This window comes from Dermochelys coriacea, chromosome 6, assembly GCF_009764565.3.
Source record: "Dermochelys coriacea isolate rDerCor1 chromosome 6, rDerCor1.pri.v4, whole genome shotgun sequence".
In the NCBI taxonomy this organism is placed as follows: domain Eukaryota; kingdom Metazoa; phylum Chordata; order Testudines; family Dermochelyidae; genus Dermochelys; species Dermochelys coriacea.
In genome coordinates this window covers 109,503,720-109,525,207 of record NC_050073.1, presented here as the reverse complement: position 1 = coordinate 109,525,207, position 21,488 = coordinate 109,503,720, and the positions used below count along the sequence as shown (strand labels likewise).

The window sequence follows — 21,488 nt, the reverse complement described above, 5'->3', positions numbered from 1 at the left end:
TTTTGATCACACACTTTTGTTCTATGATCATTTAAGGATTAACGGGGGAGTTTAATCATACAGAAACAAATTCACTAGTATTGAGACATCTGTTGGCCTGAAAGTATTTGTAGGAATGTTATACAAGCCAGTTGATGCATTCTGAAAGTGAAAACATAGTTGTATTAATACAACAATTTCCTTCTCCCATGAAACTGAAAAACCTATATAAGAACTAGGAAAGTCAGTATATCCCAATATTTTCTTCCCCAACATTTTAGGTTTTTATTAAATCTAGTCAATTTATGATAGCTCTGGAGTCCTCTATCAGAACACGTACAACCCAGGCAGTATCAGTGGCCATTATGGTGACTTTGTGATGTGGAACTTAGTCCACTGAAAGTTGGCCCAAGGAAGTCAGAGGCTTAATTTTTTGAGTAACATAGGTAGGAAAATCTTTCTTTTAAAAAAAAATTTGAGGTATTAAAAGAAACTATAATGAGCCAAAAGGGAACAATCAGTACAGAGAACTAATGGAAATATTTTCTTTAAAATGGGAACGAAGCATCGGATCTTAGACTTGCTTATGCAGCTTTATCTGTTTTTAGCTTTTTTTTTTTCCTACTAATATTTTTGGAACACTTTTGGAGATGTTTATTGTTATTTATATCACGGTAGTGCCTACAGGTCTCAGCAGGTGCTGTAAATCTGATTTTTGCAAGTTTAGTGCTCATACATTAGGAAAAAAGGGCTGCTTGAGTGAGAAAATTATCTTGTTTTAAAGGGATATCAACTTCATCGTAATGACTAACTGAAATGTTCCAGTTGCTAATAAGGCAGGCTTTAAATAATGTCCTGAAATTTTTTAAAAAATTATTTTTATAAATTGTTTTTTCTCCTCCCCTGTTAATGTTTGCAAGGGTCTTTTTTTGCTAAGGGAGAAACTGTCTATATAGAGGAGAAAGTGAAAGTAACCATATGTAAAGCATTGTCAAGTGCACAAAGTGATCAGACTGAAAAAAAAAGAGAATTTCTCTCACTCACGCTAACTTTGAAGGGGTCCCACATGGACTTGTACTATCCCATCTTCTCTTCAATATCTAATGAGATAGGAGATGTTATCGACTCAGCTGCCAACACTGCTAATGACACTGAACTATACATCTCATTCACAATTCATGCAACTACTGTCACTGCTAAAATGTCAGAATACCTACAAGACAACTAATGACCTTGGAAGAAGGTCAGTTGGCTCAAGCTGAACCCAGCAAGACCAAAGTGATGCTAGTCGGAGAGGGGAAACATTTTGAAGAACTAGCCAAGACATTGTTTCTATCTTCCATTGATGACATAAAGCCCCATCAAAATAGTGTGAATAGTTTGGCTTCTAGTTTGTATCATTAAACTTAGATGACCTTGTATCATCAGTATCTAAAAAACTAGCTTCATCTCCAGTTTCTTAGGTAACTTTTTCCTTTTCTTCTGAACAAGAACCTGGCAACGGTCAATGCATTTGTCGCATCTAGGGTGGATTACTGTAATTCATTGTATCTGAAGCTGAATGTAAAGACAGTGCATCAGCTCTGTTACAAAACGTGGCTGTCTGCATGTCTGTGGTTTAGGAGGCTGCCTTGAGTACAAGAGGCTTTTGCTGAAGTCCCTCCATGGGCTCCCAGTCAACTTATGATGCCAATTTAAGGCTTTGGTCCTAATCAACAAAGCAACTAGTGGATCAAACTCCAACTCCATTAAAGACAAAAATTCTGGCTATGAACTATCGTGACAGCTGCAGTCCTCTAGGACAATCCAGAAAATGAAGCCCAGAATGAAGTTTGTGAGAGCTTGGGATAAAACATTCTCAGTCAAGGGGACCTGCTATGGAACAAACTTCCAGAGGAGATTGGGCAAATCCAGAGTCTGACCACCTTTTAAGAAACACTGCAAAACTTCTTCAATTTTTTTTTCCTCCATAATAATGACTCAATGGTGACACCTCCTTGTACCACCATCTAAGGAAAAGAAAGAAAATCTAAAAGATCAAAACCAAAAAAACCCTTATTTTTATCTTGAAAAAAGGAGAAGTGCTAGAGACTCCATGAAGTAATGCCATTGATTTTACATGGAAGACACTTGGAATACTACAGTGATGGGCAGCAGAAAAAAACCCTTAAATAGGCAACATCTTTCAGATTTAATAATTTTAGGGATCACTTGTAACAATACTACAAGCAACGTTTTCAAACAGAAATGATTCAGCAAGTTGATGGTAGCATCCCTTTAACTTTAGTCCATGATAAGATTGATAAACCTAAACCTAGGGCTCTGCTTCACTAAGCTATTCCTAATTTTAAATGGCTGTACTAGAAAATGACAAGTTATTTCTATAAGTTGAGACCCTCTCCCCACTAGAAGAACCTCTGGAGAGGACGGAGGAGGAGGGAAGCTGAGGCTTCCCTCAAGTTTCCTTTGAATTCTTGGTAGAATCTGTAGTCAGAAGCATGATTCAGGCCCTAAACGTAGTGGATTTCTGGGATGTGAAGCCCCCTTAAGCCTCAGCACTTACTGTAGGACATAGGTCACCAAACTGGGGTGTGCCCCCCTAGTGGGGTGTGGAAGAACATTTGGGGGGGTGAGGCTGGGGCCCAGGCCAGCCCCCACGGGGGGCAGGGAGGGAGCGCTGCCTAGCTCCGCTCCTGGCTGCCATCCCTGTGCTTAGGGATCTGCTCCTGGCTGCCGGCTCCAGGCCCCAGCTGCTGGCCAAGGTCCCTGGCCGAGGCACTTCTCCTGCCCCCAGCTGTAGCCCAGGCTTGGTCCCCTTACCTCTGTCCGCATCCCTTCCCCTTACCTCTGCCCGCTCCCGGCTTGGGGGGGGTGAGACACTGATGGGGTAAAGGGGGGCATGAGTTCCTGCAGAGCCTTACTTGTCATGGATTCTGCCACTGGCCCCTTGGATATCCTTTAGAATGGGACTGTGCATTGCGGAGTCAGCTCTTTTTTTGGCTGTTTTTCCAGGGTTTTCTGGGGCAGCTATGCTGCAAATAAGGTGTCTGACAAGAAGGCAAGGGCAGGATAAGTATGTATCTTTTCAAAACTCTTTTGCATTGAGAAGATTCTCTGCTCTGCATGGGAGGTGGTGGAGGTAGTTTGAGTGCTGGTTAGATCTGTCTTGAGAATCAGGGAACAGTAAATTGGCTATGGCCCGAGCATAGGTTAGAGAACCCTAAGGTTTGCACTGACCTATCCCAAATGGACTGATTTTCCATTTGGCTATATGCTACCCGAAGTGGGACATCCTTAAGGACTATCTTCTGATGAATGTGTAGTCTAAAAATTAATGTAGAGTAGCCTGCAGGCTTCTCAGCCACGTGCTTATTACTGAACATCCTGGGAGGAAAGGAAAGGTTGAATGGGTAATATTTTGTACTGAGTTTGACAATTTGTATAGGTGGGCTTTAAAAAAAAAAAAAAAAAAAGTTTCCTAGATATTGCAGCAATAGTCTGGGGGGGGAATATCTTGTGTTTGTTATTTTGGTCCAAAGTCCCCCATCTTTGTGGAGCACCTTTGGATTTGGAATGCTTTATTGGGTTATTTTCCTATGCTTTTGGCTGTTTAGGAAATCTTTTTTGCAGAAGGACCTTACTTTTGCAAAAGAATCAGAAAGTATGCTAGATTTCTTCCAAGTGACTCTGTCACTTAAGAACTTGAGATTGAACTGTAGTGCTTTATCTGTTTAGAGGTGGATTGGATCACTCAGTTCCAAGTAGTATTTTGACTTTAGGACTGAAGAAATTGTTCAGGCAGGTCTGGATTGACGCCCAAGAGCTGAAGAGGACCGATGTGCCCTTGAGAAAGTGTCTTTAGAGGAGTCTTTGCTGATGTGGTGGGATGCACAGGTCCCAGATTTATGTAGCCCAAGTCTCTTTCCTGGCAAAGCAAGATTCTGCAGATAGGGAGCAGTTGTGGAAGAACTACCCTTCCAAGTGTCCAGAAAGGGTCTCGTAGCAGCTTGAGCATCTCTTAGCCTTTGAATTGCTCCATTTGGACTACTCTGCTGTAAAAAGAAACAAGTGAAGTGCAGAAGCCCAGTGGATGGTCTCATTTGGGGAACAAGGCTCCTGAAATTTTAGACCCCAAAGGCAAAGACGAATTGGGAGATCGGGACTGTTTGCGTGCTATAATCTCAAATTCAGCTTTAGAAGCTGGGAATACTGGATTGCCTTTCTGCTTAAAATGCTGGAGATAGAATCTGACACAAGGGTGGAAGGCCCATGATCAAGCCTCATGGACAGTCTGAACTGTCTCTGGTATTTGCTGAGAGAGAAATGCAGTCCAGTCCTCTGACTGAGGAGGAGGTCAGGATCCAGAAAGCAAATGCATTTTTAATTTAAACGTTTTTTAAAAATAATTAACTGGACTCCTTTTAAAATAAGACATGTAGCATATCCAGTAAGCTACAAAAATTGTAGTTACGGGAGGGAGCTGTGAATGTAATAATTTTTTCTCATCTGTATCTTCAAATTATGCTTCTAAGAAAAAAATCCTAGTGTACACTAAGGGCTGCAAACACAGCAACTCTTTTAATTTACTGTGCTTTTGTCAACAGAAATATGTTAAGAACAAAGATTTTTATGTTTCATCTTGGAAGTTAATTAATGTGGTTGAGATGCATTCCTGGGAGGACACATGAGTTCTATTCCAGGCTCAGACCCACAGTCTGAGTTTGTGATCTTGGGCAAGTCATGTAATCACTCGCTCAGTGTCTTCACTTACACACATGTAAAATTGGGTTTATTCTTTTATAGTTCTTCAGATGATGGTACTATCTAGTGAAACTGTTCTAGACCCCTTTTTAATTAATAGATTGGTACAAGCTGTGACTTAGTGAATAATTAGTGTTTAGGACTAAGTTTATACCCCACAGTACCCCTTCAATTTCAGCCTGGATAAGTAAGGGGTTTTTTTGTTAAATTTAGCTTAAGTAATTGTGATTCAATATAAGGTCTTTTGTGTGTGTCACCCCCTTTCCCCACCTTTCCTTGGGTAAATACAAATATATATTCACAATACAACTTCATTCAAAATCTGTTTATTACTTAGGTAACGGATGCAGTGGATGAGAGAGATGTTGCTCAGAGCAATTTTGGGTAAGTCGTTCTCCATAAATTGAAATGTAGTAATAGTACACACACACAAGGAAGATGATTTAATCCTGCACTTTTTTTTTTCTTTTGTCAGTTTATCCTCAGTATAATATATAGGAACATAGGAATTGCCTTGCCACATCAGACCAGGGGTCATCTTACCTAGCATTCTGTTTGACAGTGACCAGTACCAGCTCTGGATGAAAGTGGAAGAAATCCTATGGGGTACAATTATGGAATAATCTGCTCATAGGGAATGTTGTTTTTTTTTAATAATCCGGTATTAGTGATTGGTTTACACTCCAGCACTTGTGGGATTATATCTTCTCTTGCCTGTCTAATGTAACTGTGGATGTTGTCACTTTCCATATAAATTTAAACCTTTATTAAAATCCTGTTCTGTTTTTTTTTTAATGTAAAGATATAATTAATCAGCAGAACTTCATTGCTGCAAGATACCTTTGAGGCCAAAAGATGAGTAGGATTTAAATAAGGCCTTAACGTTTATATGAATGAGAACATTCCCACTGACATAAGATCATATTTTTAGAAGAGGAGATATAAATTTTATGTTTCAAGGGCATGACATTGTTGACAGGGGATAGGGAGAAACTTCTTCTTTGGGCAGGTTATTCCCTGTCTACTGGAGGGTTATTTCCACTTTCCTTTAAAACAAATTTTATAAATGACAAATCAAGAAAAAAAATTGAGGGTGTTAAATCTACCCTACCTTCCTTAATATTGCCTCTGATGGAGCCCAGGGTAGATAGCCCTGTAATTTGTATTTTAAGTGGTTGAAAATTGTTTGAAATTGACTTATTGTAATTCTTCCTGGCAAAAGAGAAGATTTGTCAAGACAAGTGCCATCTCTATGAAGCATTGCAGTTACTTATAGTTCAAGTGTAATTTCTAATGTATGTCTACTTAAAATGAATTAACAATTTAGTGTGAAACATGTTTCATGCATGCAAAAACTTATAAAACACTGTTTCCTTCTAGCTTATTGCATAAGAACGTTTCTCCAGCACTTGGGCTAACCTGGTCCAACCAACTGTTGATGAGATTGATGGCCAGTCGAATAACACAATCAGAACAGTCACCTGGAGGTGCATTACAGCATACTGGAAGTGTTTTGAGGACTTTAAGCGTGGTTTTTGCTCCTCATCTCCCTCAGTCCTTTTGCTGCTATGCAGTAAATTTGGAAGGTGTGAAAGGAGTAAAAGTGAAAACTCCACTGTGAAAATGTTACATATCTATCTACACCAAAGATAGGTATAAAAGATTGTGAATCAAGAAGCCATTTGCCTAATTTTTTTTCATCTGTAGAAAAAAATATGCCTAACATGTATATGGAAAATGTTGCTTAGACAATACACTTTTATAACCATATTCTGAGAAAATACAGAAGCAGTGATAGAGAATAGATTTCTGTACCTACTTTTAGGTTCAGTTAGGTTTGCACCTTGATGCATCTATCTTGGAAAAGAAGGGATCTTAATAAAATATTACTTGCATCTTTGGGATGCAGACAATAGTAAATGCTGGCCTGGTTTAAACACTTACTGAAGTAAGCCAACTGTACTTTCAAATGCTGACTCTAGCAGGGAAATACCATGTTTATAAAAGAAAAGGAGTACTTGTGGCACCTTAGAGACTAACAAATTTATTTGAGCATAAGCTCTCGTGAGCTACAGCTCACTTCATCGGGATGCATACAGTGGAAAATACAGTGGGGAAATGTATGTACACAAAACATGAAACAATGGGTTTTATCATACTCACTGTAACGAGTGATCAGGTAAGGTGAGCTATATATTACCAGGAGGAGAATTGCTGGGGGGAATTTGTAGTGATAATCAAGGTGGACCATTTCCAGTAGTTGACAAGAACATGTGAGGAACAGTGGGGGTCGGAGAATAAACATGGGGAAATAGTTTTTCTTTGTGTAATGACCCATGCACTCCCAGTCTCTATTCAAGCCTAAGTTAATTGTATCCAGTTTGCAAATTAATTCCAATTCAGCAGTCTCCCTTGCTTCTTCACTTTCAGTTCTTCTTGTGAACACATCCAACATTAACAAAACAGTGAAATGATAATAGCAGTGTTGCTTTATTCTCAGTCATGCACAAAGGGACCATAAAACATTAGTGCTGGCCACCTGGGAATTCCCCCATTATTCCAGATTCATAGATTCCCAGGCCAGAAGACAACATTTTCATCATCTAGTCTGACCTCCTATATAACACAGGTTTTGAAACTTCCCAAAAATAATTCCTAGAGCATATCTTTTAGAAAAACATCCAATCTTGATTTTAAAATTATCAGTGATGGAGAATCCACCATGACCCTTGGTAAATTTTTCCAATGATTAATTACACTCACCATTAAAAATTTACAACTTTCTAGTCTGAATTTGTCTGGCTTCAACTTTTGAGCCATTGGAGCATATTCTGACTTTCTCTGCTACACTGAAGAGTCCATTTATTAAATATTTGTTCCCCATCTACATACGTCTATACTGTAATCAAGTCACCTCCTTAACTTTCTTTTTGTTAGGCTAACTAGATTGAGCTCCTTCAGTGTATTACTGTAAGGCATGCTTTCTAATCCTTTAATCATTCTTGTGGCTCTTCTCTGAATCCTTCAATTTATCAACATCCTTCTTGAATTGTGGACACCAGGACTGGATGCAGCATTCCAGCACCGACTGCAGTAGTGCCAAACGCAGAGGTAAAATAACCTCTACTGCTACTTGAGATTCCCCCTTCTATGCACCCAAGGCTCGCATTAGCCCTTTTGATCACAGCGTCACGCTGGGAGCTCATGTTCAGCTGATTATCCACCACTATCCTTAAATCTTTTTCAGAATCACTGTTTTCCCAGGATACAGTTTCCCAACCTGTCAGTAACCTTTGTCCAGCTTGTCCTCGTCCATCCCTCCACAAACGCAAGTCGATGCCACATCATTCCATTTTGTTGCGAGCACATTATTTCCATTTATGACAAGAGTTTTGTCATGAGATCAGCCCAGCAGTCACTTGTGGTCTCTGGGGATTGAGTCACTGATGCTGGTGGTCTACCTATTATCTTGCCTGCGGACTACATGACCTGCCCATCTCTGCTTGGCGTTGTACATCACCTGCACTACATGGGTCACCTCTGTACGCCTTCTGATCTCTTCATTTGGTATATGATCATGGAGCGATATCTTGCATGTTCGCCTTTCCATTGCTCTCTGGGTGACAGCAAATTTTTCTTCTTCCACTTTTGTCATTGATCAGCTTTCCACTCCAGATATCATTGCTGGCATAACAGTGAAGTTAAACAGTTCTTTCCTTTTTTTTTCATGGGCAGTTCATCATCCATTAGAGAAGTCTTTATTTTGTTGAAACTTGCCCACCCAGCCTTTCTTCTCCTACTGCATTTCCCTTTGAATGAGTTGTCTCTTCCACAGCTGACCCAGATAAATATATTTATCAATCTCCTCAATTACTTTCCTGTTTACAACTATGATTCTTGCTGCACAATGCTCATTCCGTATCCACTTTGTCTTCGATGTGTTCACTTCCAACCCGATATCATGCAAAAGTATTTGCAGTTGCTGCAGTTTGTTCTCCAGTTCTGCGTCCTTTGCCAATGTTACACAGTCGTCGGCAAAGAGATGCGTTAACTGTTGTTCATCAATTCTGATTCCTTCTTCCCCGTTCAATTTCTTGAAGAGCGACTCCAGTACTCACTGAAGCTATTTGCAGCAGAATGTGTCGCCTTATCTGACTCCTCTACATATAGTAGTAATGTACAATTGAACACTAACTTATTCCAGTTTTGAAACTTTACTATGCAGAAGAATGCTTTTAACCATCTCAATTTAAATGAAAGAAGCACAGAAACAGTTCCCTTACCTTGTCAAATTTTTTAAACTTTTCCTTGTTTTTTTTAGTAGTTTACATTTAACACTGTACTGTATTTGCTTTTTCTTTTTCTTTTTCTTTTTTGTCTCCGCTGCTGCCTGATGGCAAAATTCCTGTTCCAAATGAGGTGTGTGGTTGACTGGTCAGTGTATAACTCTGAGGTTTGACAGTATTACCTTTATCAATCCAACTTGATATATTTTTTGTATAAGATTACAAGTTAGTTTGACAGGATCTATTTTCAAGAAGCCCATGTTGATTGGCATTAATTACGTTACCCTCCTTTAATTCTTAATAAAGAATTAAATTCTTTGCATCAGTTGTTCCATTATCTTGACTAGGATCAATGTCAGACTGACAGGCCTAAAATTACGTGGGTCCCCCATTTACTCTTTTTTTAAATACTGGCTCAATATGAGCTGGCAGGAGCCAGGGGCTGGAACCCCAGAGCAGCAGTGGGCTGAGCTACTCGGTCGCAGCTCTGGGGTTCGGCTACTGGCCCCTTGCCAGCAGGGGTGCCCAGCTGCAGCCCCACTCACCTTGCTTCCGGTTGGAGTTCAGGGCCCCTCCCAGACAGTGCCCAGACCTCCGGCCCTGCTCAGCCTATTGCTGGTCTGGGGTACTCGCCTCAGCTGCCGATCTGGGGTTCCAGCTGCTGACCTCCTGCCAGCTGGGCTCTGGATTTCCAGCCTTGCTCAGCCTGCTTCCTCAACCTCTGTCTCCAGGGTGCAGGGCAAACAGTTCTGGATCTTTATGAAGCCTGGAAAGCATTTGTTGTGAAACTAGCAGTTTTTTCCAGGGATATTCAAACTTCTACTTTCCGCTACTTCCAATTCATAAAGGAGCTATCAACACGTTGCACTGTCAATGTCGATGAGATTGGAAAGTACATGCAAGAACTGGAATCAATTTTCTGAGAGATTTCAAGATTTCCAGAGATTTGGCCCAGTGCTTTCTTTTCTAATTAAACCTGAAAAATTCAACAAAAGCGATTTGGGTGTGTCTGTATTTCAGTGGATGGGTGTTGAAGATTTCAAAATGCAACTCATTCAGTTAAAAAGCTCAGAATTGTGGACATCAAAGTTTGTGGATCTGCGGAGCGCACTTGAAGCTACTGAAAGAGATCATGGGGCCTCTATTCTGACCTGCCAGTGAAATTTAACTGTTTGAGGAAAATTGCGTTTGCAATGCTTTCAGCATTTGGATCCACATACCTATGTGAACAGGTATTTTCACACATGAAATCTGTCCTCTGTCCCTCACGGAGCTGGTTAACAACTGATCACTCAAGCCTGTGTGCAGCTTAAAATATCCAGACATTGGAAAACTCAGCAAGGAAAAGCAAGGGCGAGGATCACACTAAACTGATAAGATCTGCATTTTAATTTAATTTTAAATAAAGCTTCTGAAACATTTTGCAAACCTTGTTTACTTTACATATAACAGTAGTTTTGGTTATATAATGTATAGACTTAGAGAGACCTTCTAAAAAATGTTAAACTGTATTACTGGCATGCAAAGCCTTAAATTAGAGTGTATAAAATGAAGACTCAGCACACCACTTCTGAAAGGTTGCCGACCCCTGATCTAGTGAGTTTCTTAGCCAGCTCTCTTAACACACTTGGCTGCACGGTATCTGGATCTGCTGATTTTAAAAATGTCTAACAGTAGCTGGGGCTGTTTAACATTCCTCATGAAATATTAGTGGAAGGGAAAGAGCATTAACATATATGACTATATCTGTTTTCTCCAAAAATACAGAACAGTACTATTTATGCCCTTTATTAGTATAGATAATTCTACCATTTCCATCTAGTAGTGTACCAATATCCTTATTAGGGTTTGTTTTGTTCCTAATAAACTTTAAAAAAAAAACCACCTCCTTAGTGTCCTTAACTCTGCTAGCCATAGATTTCTCCTTGTGTCCTTTTGCTTCCTGGATCAATTTTCTACTGATATATTCTGATATATATATATATACTGACAATTTCTTCTGATATATATTCATTACTATTAACTTTCCCTTTCTCCTTCCATTTGTTTGTTTATTAAGCTATATTTATATATCCTTCATCTTCCCTCTAAAGTGGGTTGGTTATGACCTCCTTCCTCAATTTTTGGGAAATTAGATAAAAATCTGTAAAGTGTTCTTAACCGATTCCCAGTTATCATTTTTCTGACTTAGTTCTTCTTTGCAACTGATCTGGCTAATAATTGTTTTCAGTTTTATGAAATGGGCCAATTTAAAGCACCTATATAAGAGGCCTGAACTTTATATTGTTTGCACATTATAAATGTGATCAACTCATGAACACTTATACTTTAAGTTACCATTAATTTTTAGTTCTGTGACCAGCTCCTTTTTATCTGTCAAGATAAAGCCTAATATAGAATTCCCTTGTGGTGTATGCAACACTTCTGAATTAGGAAATGGTCAGCTATAATACTTGGAAATTCCAAGGATGTTTTAGTACTGGCAGCATGAGACCTCCAGCGTATGCCACTCCACTTGATCTCCCCCATGATCACACAGCTTTTTTTCTGTACACATTATAGATAAGTGCATAAATGAGCCAGCCATCCTATTCCCTAGTGTGATTTGGTGGGCGGTAGCGGTCACCAACTAATACCCCCAATGCCCCATCTTGTGCTTTGTCTGTTAGGAAATTGAATCATTAGCTTTCAAGATCATTTTCTTTCAAGTTATGACTGATTTGGAAACGGGGAATGCCATTTTTCACCATGCTGCTTCCCCTCCTCTTTTGCCCACGCAGTCATTCAAAAATGGGGGATTACTATTAATTTTAATATTCCAATCATGGGAATCATTCCACCAGGTTTCAGTAATACCAATTAGAACAAATTTATTCTCAGAGATGAGCACTTTCAATCCGTCTAGTTTGTTTTCCAGGCTTTCAGAATTTCTTCTGTTCATGCCTTTTGGTTTCTTGACTTTTGTTCTCAACATCTCCATTTTGTGCTGACTGCTTATATCTCCCCCCCCCATTTTTTTTTTTTATAAACCTTCCTGTTTTATTTATTTGGTACCCTCCTCCCTCCTGTAGCCAGCCTGTCCCTGAGACTATAAACATAGTCATACTGGGTCAGACTAATGGTCCATCTAGTCCAATATCATATCTTTTTGAAGTGGCCAGGGCCAGATGCTTCAGAGGGAGTGAACAGAACAGGGCAATGATCAAGTGAGTCATCCCTTGTTTCCACTCCCAGCTTCTGGAAGTCAGGCAGAAAGTACACCAAGAGCATGGGGTGGTGTCCCTGACCATCTTGGCTAAGAACTGTTGCTGGACCTATCCTCCATGAATGAATCTAACTCTTTTTTTGTACTCAGTTATACTTTTTTTTTTTTTCCACAACATTCCCTGGCAACAAGTTCCACAGATTGTGCGATATGTGAGGAAGTACTTCCTTACGTGTGTAAACTATTGTTTATTGATTTTTATTGGGTGACCCTTGATTCTTGTGTTATGAGAAGGGGTAAATAACACTTCCTTATTCACTTACTCCATCCCATCCATTATTTTATAGATAGTCCACCTTAGTCATCTCAGGTTTAAAATGACTAATGCCAATCTTACTTTCCTCGTACAGAAGTTGCTCCATACCCCTTTTTCTGTACACTTATTGAATTCTAATTTTTTTTTTTGAGATGGAGTGACCAGAACTGCATGCAGTATACAATGTGTTGATGTACCATGTATTTATATAATGGCATTAGGATATTTTCTGTCTTGATAGCAGTAGCGTAGCCGGGGGGAGCAGCCACTCCCCCTCTGAGCACAAGTGGTGCCTTTTTAATTTATAGGTGCCTTTTTTAATTTTTACTCACCCAGTGCTCTGGGTCTTCGGCGGTGGAGGCCTTCATGTGCTCCAGCTCCTCGGAGGCACTTCAGCGTCACTAGCCTTCAAGCACTCTGGCTCAGTGGAGGCTTCACTCGCTCCAGGTCTGCGGCAGCGGGGGTCTTCAGTGCCGCCAAAAACCCAGAGCGCCACCCCGTGAGTACAAGTGGGTGGCACCTTTTTTTAGGTCTGCTGCCCCTGTTCGCTCCACCTAGCTATACCACTGCTTGATATCTATCCAGTTCCTAATATTGTTCATTGACTGCCACTGCACATTGAGCAGATACTTTCAGAGAACTATCCACGACTTCTTTCTTGAGTGGTAACATCTGATTTAGACCCCATCATTTTGTAGGTATAGTTAGGATTATGTTTCCAGACTGTATTATGCTGCATTTATTAACATTTTATTTCATCTGCCTTTTTCTTAGACAGTCACCCAGTTTTGTAAGATCTCCACAGTCTCCTTTGGACTTAACTAGCTTGAGTAGTTGATTATCTGCAAATTTTGATACCTCATTTTCCAGATCATTTATGAATATGCTGAATCATATAGCTACTTAGGGGATCTCGTAGATATTAAGGTCAGAAGGGACTATTACAATCATCTAGTCTGACCTGCACAATACAGGCCACCGAATCTCACAGCCCCCCCCCCGCAATAAACCTCTCACCTATGTCTGAGCTATTGAAGTCCTCAAATAATGGTTTAAAGACTTCAAAGTGCAGAAGGAAAAGGAATACTTGTGGCACTTTAGAGACTAACAAATTTATTTGAGCATAAGCTTTCGTGAGCTACAGCTCACTTCATCAGATGCATTCAGTGAAAAATACAGTGGGGAGATTTATATACACAGAGAACATGAAACAATGGGTGTTACCATACACACTGTAAGGAGAGTGGTCCCTTAAGATGAGCTATTACCAGCAGGAGAGCGGGGGCGGAGGGGGGAAAGAGAGAGAGGAAGAAAACCTTTTGTAGTTTCAAGGTGGGTCATTTCCAGCAGTTGACAAGAATGTCTGAGGAACGGTGGGGGGGAGGAAATAACATGGGGAAATAGTTTTACTTTGTGTAATGACCCATCCCCTCCCAGTCTCTATTCAAGCCTAAGTTAATTGTATCCAGTTTGCAAATTAATTCCAATTCAGCAGTCTCTTGTTGAGTCTGGTTTTGAAGTTTTTTTTGGTTGAAGAATAGCCACTCTTAGGTCTGTAATCAAGTGACCAGAGAGATTGAAGTTTTCTCCGACTGGCTTTTGAATGTTATAATTCTTGATGTCTGATTTGTGTCCATTTATTCTTTTACATAGAGACTGTCCAGTTTGACCAATGTACATGGCAGACAGGCACTGCTGGCACATGATGGCACATTGGTAGATGCGCAGGTGAACAAGCCTCTGATAAAAGAAAAGGAGTACTTGTGGCACGTTAGAGACTAACAAATTTATTAGAGCATAAGCTTTCGTGAGCTACAGCTCACTTAAATGCATCCGATGAAGTGAGCTGTAGCTCACGAAAGCTTATGCTCTAATAAATTTGTTAGTCTCTAAGGTGCCACAAGTACTCCTTTTCTTTTTGCGAATACAGACTAACACGGCTGCTACGCTGAAACCTGTCATTATGCAAAGTGCAGAGAATCTGACAGCAAGTGACCCATGCCCAATGCTGCATAGGAAGGCGAAAAACCCCCAGGGTCTCTTCCAATCTGCCCTGGAGGAAAATTCCTTCCCGACTCCAAATATGACAATCAGCTGAGCCCTGAGAATGTGGGCAAGATTCCCCAGCCAGATACCCAGGAAAGAATTCTCTGTAGTAATTCAGATCCCACCTCATCTAACATCCTATCATAGGCCATTGGGCCTATTTACCATGAATAGTTAAAGATCAATTAATTGCCAAATCATGTTATCCCATCATCCATCTCTCTGTGTTCTGAAAACTGACCATTTATTCCTACTCTTTTAACCAGTTACCGATCCACGAGGACATTCCCTCTTATCGCAACACAGCCTACTTTGCTTAAGCGCCTTTGTTGGGGGACCTTGTCAAAGGCTTTATGAAAATCCAAAGTTACAGTAAATCCACTGGATCTTCCATGTTTGTTGATTCCCCTCAACGAATTCTAATTTATGGGAAATCATGTCTTACAATTTAGAAAAGCTATGTTGACTCTTTATCAACATTCATCTATGCATCTGAGAATTCTGTTGTTTTCAGTACCAAGCAAATTCATTAAAACTGTAGTAGTTACAATTTCTGGCCTATAATTGCCAGGATTGCCTCTGGAGCCTCTTTTAAAAATTATCACATCTGCTACAGGGGCTGATTTAAGTGATAGATATGAAATTGCAGAATTACTAACTGTGGTATGTAACCTGAGTTCTTTCCTTAGTATATGCACAAAGGCATGTAAATAAATATGGCCAGTTAAGTGGCTTGTGTTTAAGCAAGAATTTAAAAACAAACAAAACCAATAAAACCTTGAGGATTCTATTTCACATCAGATGTCAGAAGCAGCATAGCTGTTCTAGGGTCAATGCCGTTGATCTACAACTCTCATAAGGCAGTTTGACTGTTTAAAAACTGGAACAGTGGTTCAGGTGCTTTAAAACTAAAGGGGAAAGAAGCGATTTAATAATACCTCTTTGAAATTACCCCACAGCACAGTCCATTAGTAGTCCTTATTTGAACATCCAAATATAGTCCTGGATCTTGCAAGTTACAACAGTTTATAGTAAGTTTCTTGAGCTTTCTGCACCCACAAAAAGAAAAAGTGATTCTAGAGAGTTTAAAAAAAAAACCTCCAGTGTTCACAGTGAAGCACTTATCATACTGTCAAATAAATGTTTGAGAATTTCTTTACTGTATTTTATTTCATCAGCTATAGCTGTATAGAGGGTTCACATATCTTAAAATTGCATTTATGAACTTCACTTTAATTCTATACAAGTTAGGTGGTGTAAAGCCATGAAAAGCAGATCTGTATACAGTGCTAAGTATTTATTTTGTGGGTGTTGCTGTATTGCTGATACTATTCTGCTGAAAAATAAGGAACACACTGTAACTCTCCATTGTAAGTCACAGCTGTTCCAGTAGTTCTCTTTTATGTAATAAATGCATTTTATTTAGGAACTGTCCCTTATTATAGCTTTATTAATCTTTGGGTTTCACAACTGAGATTTGCTTCTGTAAAGGAAAAATACATGACTAAGTGCTTTTTACATGAAAGATTTACATTCTAAAATGTATAAATACACCCAACTTTATTTTACATAGAACTATTGTAAGATTACATTTAAATATTTTATTTTTGCACTTTGAAAATAAACATCAAATCAAACCATAGCTCTGTAACAGATACAAAGTAAAGAGACATTCAGTGGTAACATGATATGCTTCAGGAACCAGATTGCTGTTGAAAATTAGAATGGTAGGACAGTTATTCTGTGCACTGTAAAGACACTGGTGTATAAAAAAGTGCATTTACGGAACTAAAGTGTTAAGACAAGACAACAGATTTAGTTAAAAAGCCTAACCTTTAACTTCCTGACAAGTTCTGCATTTAAATCACAGTGAATTACTGATATGTTACGATTAAGGTTTTGTTTTATTTTGAAGCTTTTCAGTTCTTATCCTTCATGAAAGGAATTCAGGGTTCTGTTTCTCCAACAGTTGGAAATATACTGTACAGTATTTGAGAGCTAAGATCAACACAAGCACCCTCAAAATCAGTCTTTGAAGGTTTTAAAACTAACGTTTGTAATCTAAATCCACAGATTTTTTTTTTAGTTGACTTAAAGGGAAAGGTGACATTACTGTCCTTAAAGACAGAGCCCTGCAAATCTGCTAATATCTGTGGACCAGATGCGGATACAAATTTTGTATCTGAGCAGGGCTCTACTTTAAAAGATGCTACCAACCTCCATTTTCCTCCCCATCCCAACAAAACCAAAATACCCTTAGTTATTTAATAGAACTTGAGCTGTGCATTCTTAATTTGTTAATTTTGTTATACCAGCTTCCAAGTTACATAGGAAAATACTTTTCATAATTTTAAAAAACTTCATAGAGCTTTAAATTGGAGACAGTGTCTGATGAATACATCAAGACGCTGAAGATTCCTTATTATTTTACCAATTTTTAGTATTCTTTTTATATCAAATTGTATGTAGTTCTTAGTATACATTGACAAAACCAAAGTAGAACTAATCTGCCATACTTTTACAGTCCTAGGATTCGTCAGTGCTTTAAAATGTAGGTGGAATGTTAACCACTGAATTTTAGCTATGATCTTTTAAATTATTCCTATTTTAAAGCAGCCATAACAATTGTATTACAGGGATATAAAGAGTTTTGCACTCTATCACGTAAGCCTTCATTTTTTCACCAAGAAGGTGTATTTTAGGGCTGCTGAACTCAGGGTGATGAATGTGTGGGTAACTTTTCATTTAGCTCTACTTTAAAAAAAAAACAACAAAACAAACAACACACTACTTACCTCTTCCACTCAAAGTACTGAGACTACAAATTATTTGAAACAAATGTAAACTTTCACAACTTCCCCTCACAAATTAACCATTTACTTTTTAAAGAGTATTTATACCAATGCATTTACAAAAATACATTTTTATCATAATGCAAAGTCTGTACTATAAAACTAAACTTTACACGTTCATGCTTTCCTTCCAATATTTATTCTTTTGATATAGGCAGACACTTTGATTACTAAAATGCAATACATACAGTTAGCAGCTTTCAGACAAAGTAAGTGACCTAACTTGACAAAAACTAAATTGTACACTTGAACCTATCAAATACTGTAAACATACATTAGATGAAGCACTGAATGCACACCCCATTTTAACGGTACGTACACAACACAACCATGCTTGGTTTTCTTTTCTTTTCTAAGTCAATGGAATCTTAACTGTACAGATTAGCCACAGATACTTCAAGCTTAAACCTTTTTGAATTACTACCACTCATCCTTAAAAAAATACAAAAGCATGAAAATAAATGTCAAAAGTAGTTCATCCATAGTTTGTTTTAAATACCTTACTACCACTGCGGGGGGACATTGTTTACAAACAGTAAACTGCTAGTTCAGTCACCCATCTACAAAGGGAGCTTATGAATCACTGCTAAATTTTACCATAATATTTAACTAGATCTTCAATCAAGAACCAATAGTGACAGTCCTGATAGCAACTGGTGCACAACATGACAGAGTCTAGCAAAAAAATTAAAATGGAAGTGTCAACTATTTAAAAGTAAACTCAGAAGTCCACTTAAAAACAAATAGATGCATACACTGGCAAAGTAATTTTTTGGATCATTTAAACAGAAGGAAGTTTGATACCAAAATCCACAGAAAAATTACATAGATTTTGCAACTTGTTAAAAGAGTGGTTTTGTTTGGGAAGGGGGTGTGGGATAGAGAAGCAGGTCAACGTTTTAACCTTATCATTCCTTGACAGAATTCCTTTAAATAATATATAAAGCACACAAGTCACATTTGTAAGCACAGTACTAATAGTACCACCTACAATATTTTATTGAGCTATTTAAAAACCTAAAATAATGAGATTCCACTAATACCAGCATCTGACATATTCTAGTCTTGAATTTTAAAGACCATTTAATAAAATTTATAGTTAAGCAGGTCTGAATAAAGTTTTAAATATTTAAACAAATTTCTATTTACACAACAAGTTCCAGTTCTTTGAGAGGCTGCAAAAACATTAATTCAAATTTGAAAGATAAAGGCTTGGAAATAAGTTCTTAGATTGCACCAAATATCTAATCTCAAAGTCATCTTTGGGTTAGAATAGCTACCTTTCTACAAAGTCAGACCTTTATAGGTGCTTTTCACATTGGTGAAAGTCACCTTGGACGTAAAGGGCCTGTAAAAAGCCCTCCGGGCCACTATTACTGTGATATCTCCTCCTATACCAGAAAGGCTGACTTGTAGGGCACGCCTTTGCACTAGGAATCCTTCGTAGTCATTGCAAAAGGGACAGCTGACACAAAGCAGTTGTGGTAGCCCTGTGGCCTGTCCACCAGTTAGCAATGGATACCATCTTCTTACCCACCCAGCACCTGCTGTTTAGTTCCCCGGGCAAAGTTAGTTTACTTCAAACTCTGTGCAGAGAACTATGAATCCACCAAACAAATACGTGATGTTTTACTAAAATAAGATCTCTAAAAAAAATTAAAATTCGAGCCCACATTATGTCTACATCTATAAAATAGCTGAGCAACAATTTGTTCTCAAGTTCATCAATGAATTGCACTAGTCTGCACTAAAACCACTACACATTAGCAGCATCTTGTTTCCATTTCTGGACTGTTTTTATAGCAAGTATACCATATATACAATTTTCTTCTTTATAGAGATGCTAATGAAGTACCTCATAGTAAACATAAGTGCATTACACATATAACTTGTTGCATCAGTCATTAAAATAAGCTTTAAAACCAGATGCAAGTTGGTCAAGCAGTTAGAAAAGTATTAGATCTAGTGAGTTCTTCACAGCCTGATCAAATACCAAAACTTATTGTTTACCTTCCTCTATCTTACCTCAATGTGTGTTAGCCTTGGATTAGTATTCCAGCTTGTCCCATAGTTATTTTTTTGTTCTGTATATTTCATTTACTTCTCTATATTCACAAACACATGCACATTTTTACTTTCTCCTTCCACTTGCATGTAAATAATAGTTTTCACCTGTCCGCAAAATTTTAAGTGTGGAGTTTTAAAAATCACATATTTTACAGAAAAAACAAACAGAAAATGTTAGTGTTCACAAGATACTTAAACATTACACTTAGTCCCAGCAGCAGGCCTGAATACAGACAGCATATCTATTAATTTTATATAGATTAAAAAAGAATGGCTGATCAAAAATGTGACCTGTCTGCCAAATAAGGGCATCTAGTGCTTCTGATGGGGCCCTAAACATATTAAACTTAAGTGGAGAGTTTCACAAGTAGGTCCTCTGCACAGCAGCTATTCCACAGTATAACAGCCTAGCATGCAGTCACCTGCTTCGTTATCTCCTACTGCCATCAACTAATATGGAAAGAGGCAAGAATTGAAACAAGCATGAAGAAACAATGGAGTAGTTTTAGCCTAAAGAGAACTAAGGGATAAGAACTCCAGCGGACAGGCACCAAAAGTGTCAGCAACCTGAGGCATAATATTTTGCATTGAAGCAGCAGCTGCTGCTCTGGGACAGTTGCACCCCACAGCTTCAATATGCATCTACTGTAAAAAAAAAATACAGGCCAAAATGTTTGCCATTTCCCCCTGATCAAAATGAACTGTACGATCACCACAGATTAGCGGGCCTTAAGACCTACATCAATAAATAAGATAGGAAATTTCATAGTTACAGGTATTGATAGGCATACCACCTATAGTTAAGGTAGTCTAAGTGTTTCCATTACAAAATTTATTATCTAGATCTACTGGTTAAGGAATCCAATATTTAAGCTCTACTTTTCAGGCAAGATATCTGAAATTGTGACTCTCAGTCATGCAAGGCAAAGTCACACCAGTACAGTATACCCCATTCTGAATTTATACAGTAATGCACATAACTGATACTTGATTCATTCAAGCACTGTATATATTTTCTACTACACATTTCATTTAATCTGTTTTCAAATATCAATATAGAGAACCCTTTATACTCCTTTGCATTTTGGTATATTTTATATGCATTTCTATTTTTTCAGTTTTCAGCTGCTGTGATATTCAGATCTGTTAACAGAAATCAACATATGTAGCATGAATGACAGCAGTGCAATGAGCAATATATATCATTTCTCTTTAGAAGAAAATATCCACTAACACTATGTTTTAAAAGGTCACTACTATTTTAGAAAAGTAAAAACAGCAGTCCATTGCAAAAGTCTACAAATTAGATGTTCCTATAGAGACTGATAAGGAACCAAAGCTTTGAGAGTCTCAGTGCTTCTTTATTCACAAAGAAATTTTAGCTAGTTTCTGTCCAAGAACTTCAATGTGCCAAATCAGTGTGACTGGCACTCAGAGCTCTTGAGTCTGTCAGACAATTATTTCGTTCCTGTATGAAAAAAATGAAAAAAAAAATTATTAAAATGCTTGAGCAACCTGGATGTCTGCATAAAAAGAATGATTAAAAAATTTAAAAACCTAAAACAAATACTTGAACAATTGGTGTACTTTAAGAAACTAGTACTGCTTACCTACTTCAGTTAGAGAATACATAAGATTTTTTTTCACATCCTAATAACTATCTTTATTTCAACTAGCTAAACTGAACAAATGTAGTAATATCTGAGCACTTCCCTTGCATTCCTAAAATATATTTATTACAGAAGGGGCTGACTGCCTAGGGATATTGGCAAGTGTCTCTACTTGGCAAACCAGGGAAAATTTTTGTAAAACACATTGTTAACTTTATACATTTAGCATGTGATAAGCACAGCTCATTGAGAAAGTACAGATTATGGAATGTACAGAAAACCAGTTATAAAGTTAAATATTCCTAGGCCAAGACAATCCGATTTTGAAAGCCCTGGGCACTTTTTGTATTACTGCTGCAAAATGCT

At 38.3% G+C, this 21,488-nt stretch overlaps 2 protein-coding genes across 13 annotated transcripts in view; one reads left to right on the top strand and one right to left on the bottom strand.

Annotated features, from left to right (window-relative positions):
* XRCC3 (X-ray repair cross complementing 3) overlaps window positions 1-6,771 on the top strand; it is a 28,545-nt gene extending 21,774 nt beyond the window's left edge. For 10 of the 12 annotated variants that reach the window (XM_043516406.1, XM_043516407.1, XM_043516408.1 and 7 more), the window contains 2 exons: window positions 5,078-5,124; window positions 6,121-6,771. In XM_043516406.1, the coding sequence (XP_043372341.1) occupies window positions 5,078-5,124; window positions 6,121-6,361 (288 nt within the window). In that variant the 3' untranslated portion in view covers window positions 6,362-6,771. Of the gene's footprint in view, window positions 1-5,077; window positions 5,125-5,215; window positions 5,347-6,120 lie in introns of all 12 variants that reach the window. The other 2 variants (XR_006281999.1, XR_006282000.1) reach the window with 1 other exon arrangement.
* A 9,218-nt stretch (window positions 6,772-15,989) lies between these two features.
* The window catches only part of LOC119857433 (kinesin light chain 1), a 120,294-nt gene continuing 114,795 nt past the window's right edge, over window positions 15,990-21,488 (bottom strand). Inside the window, 1 exon segment of the mRNA XM_043516411.1 lies at window positions 15,990-20,980. Coding sequence (XP_043372346.1) covers window positions 20,915-20,980 — 66 coding nt within the window. The 3' untranslated portion in view covers window positions 15,990-20,914.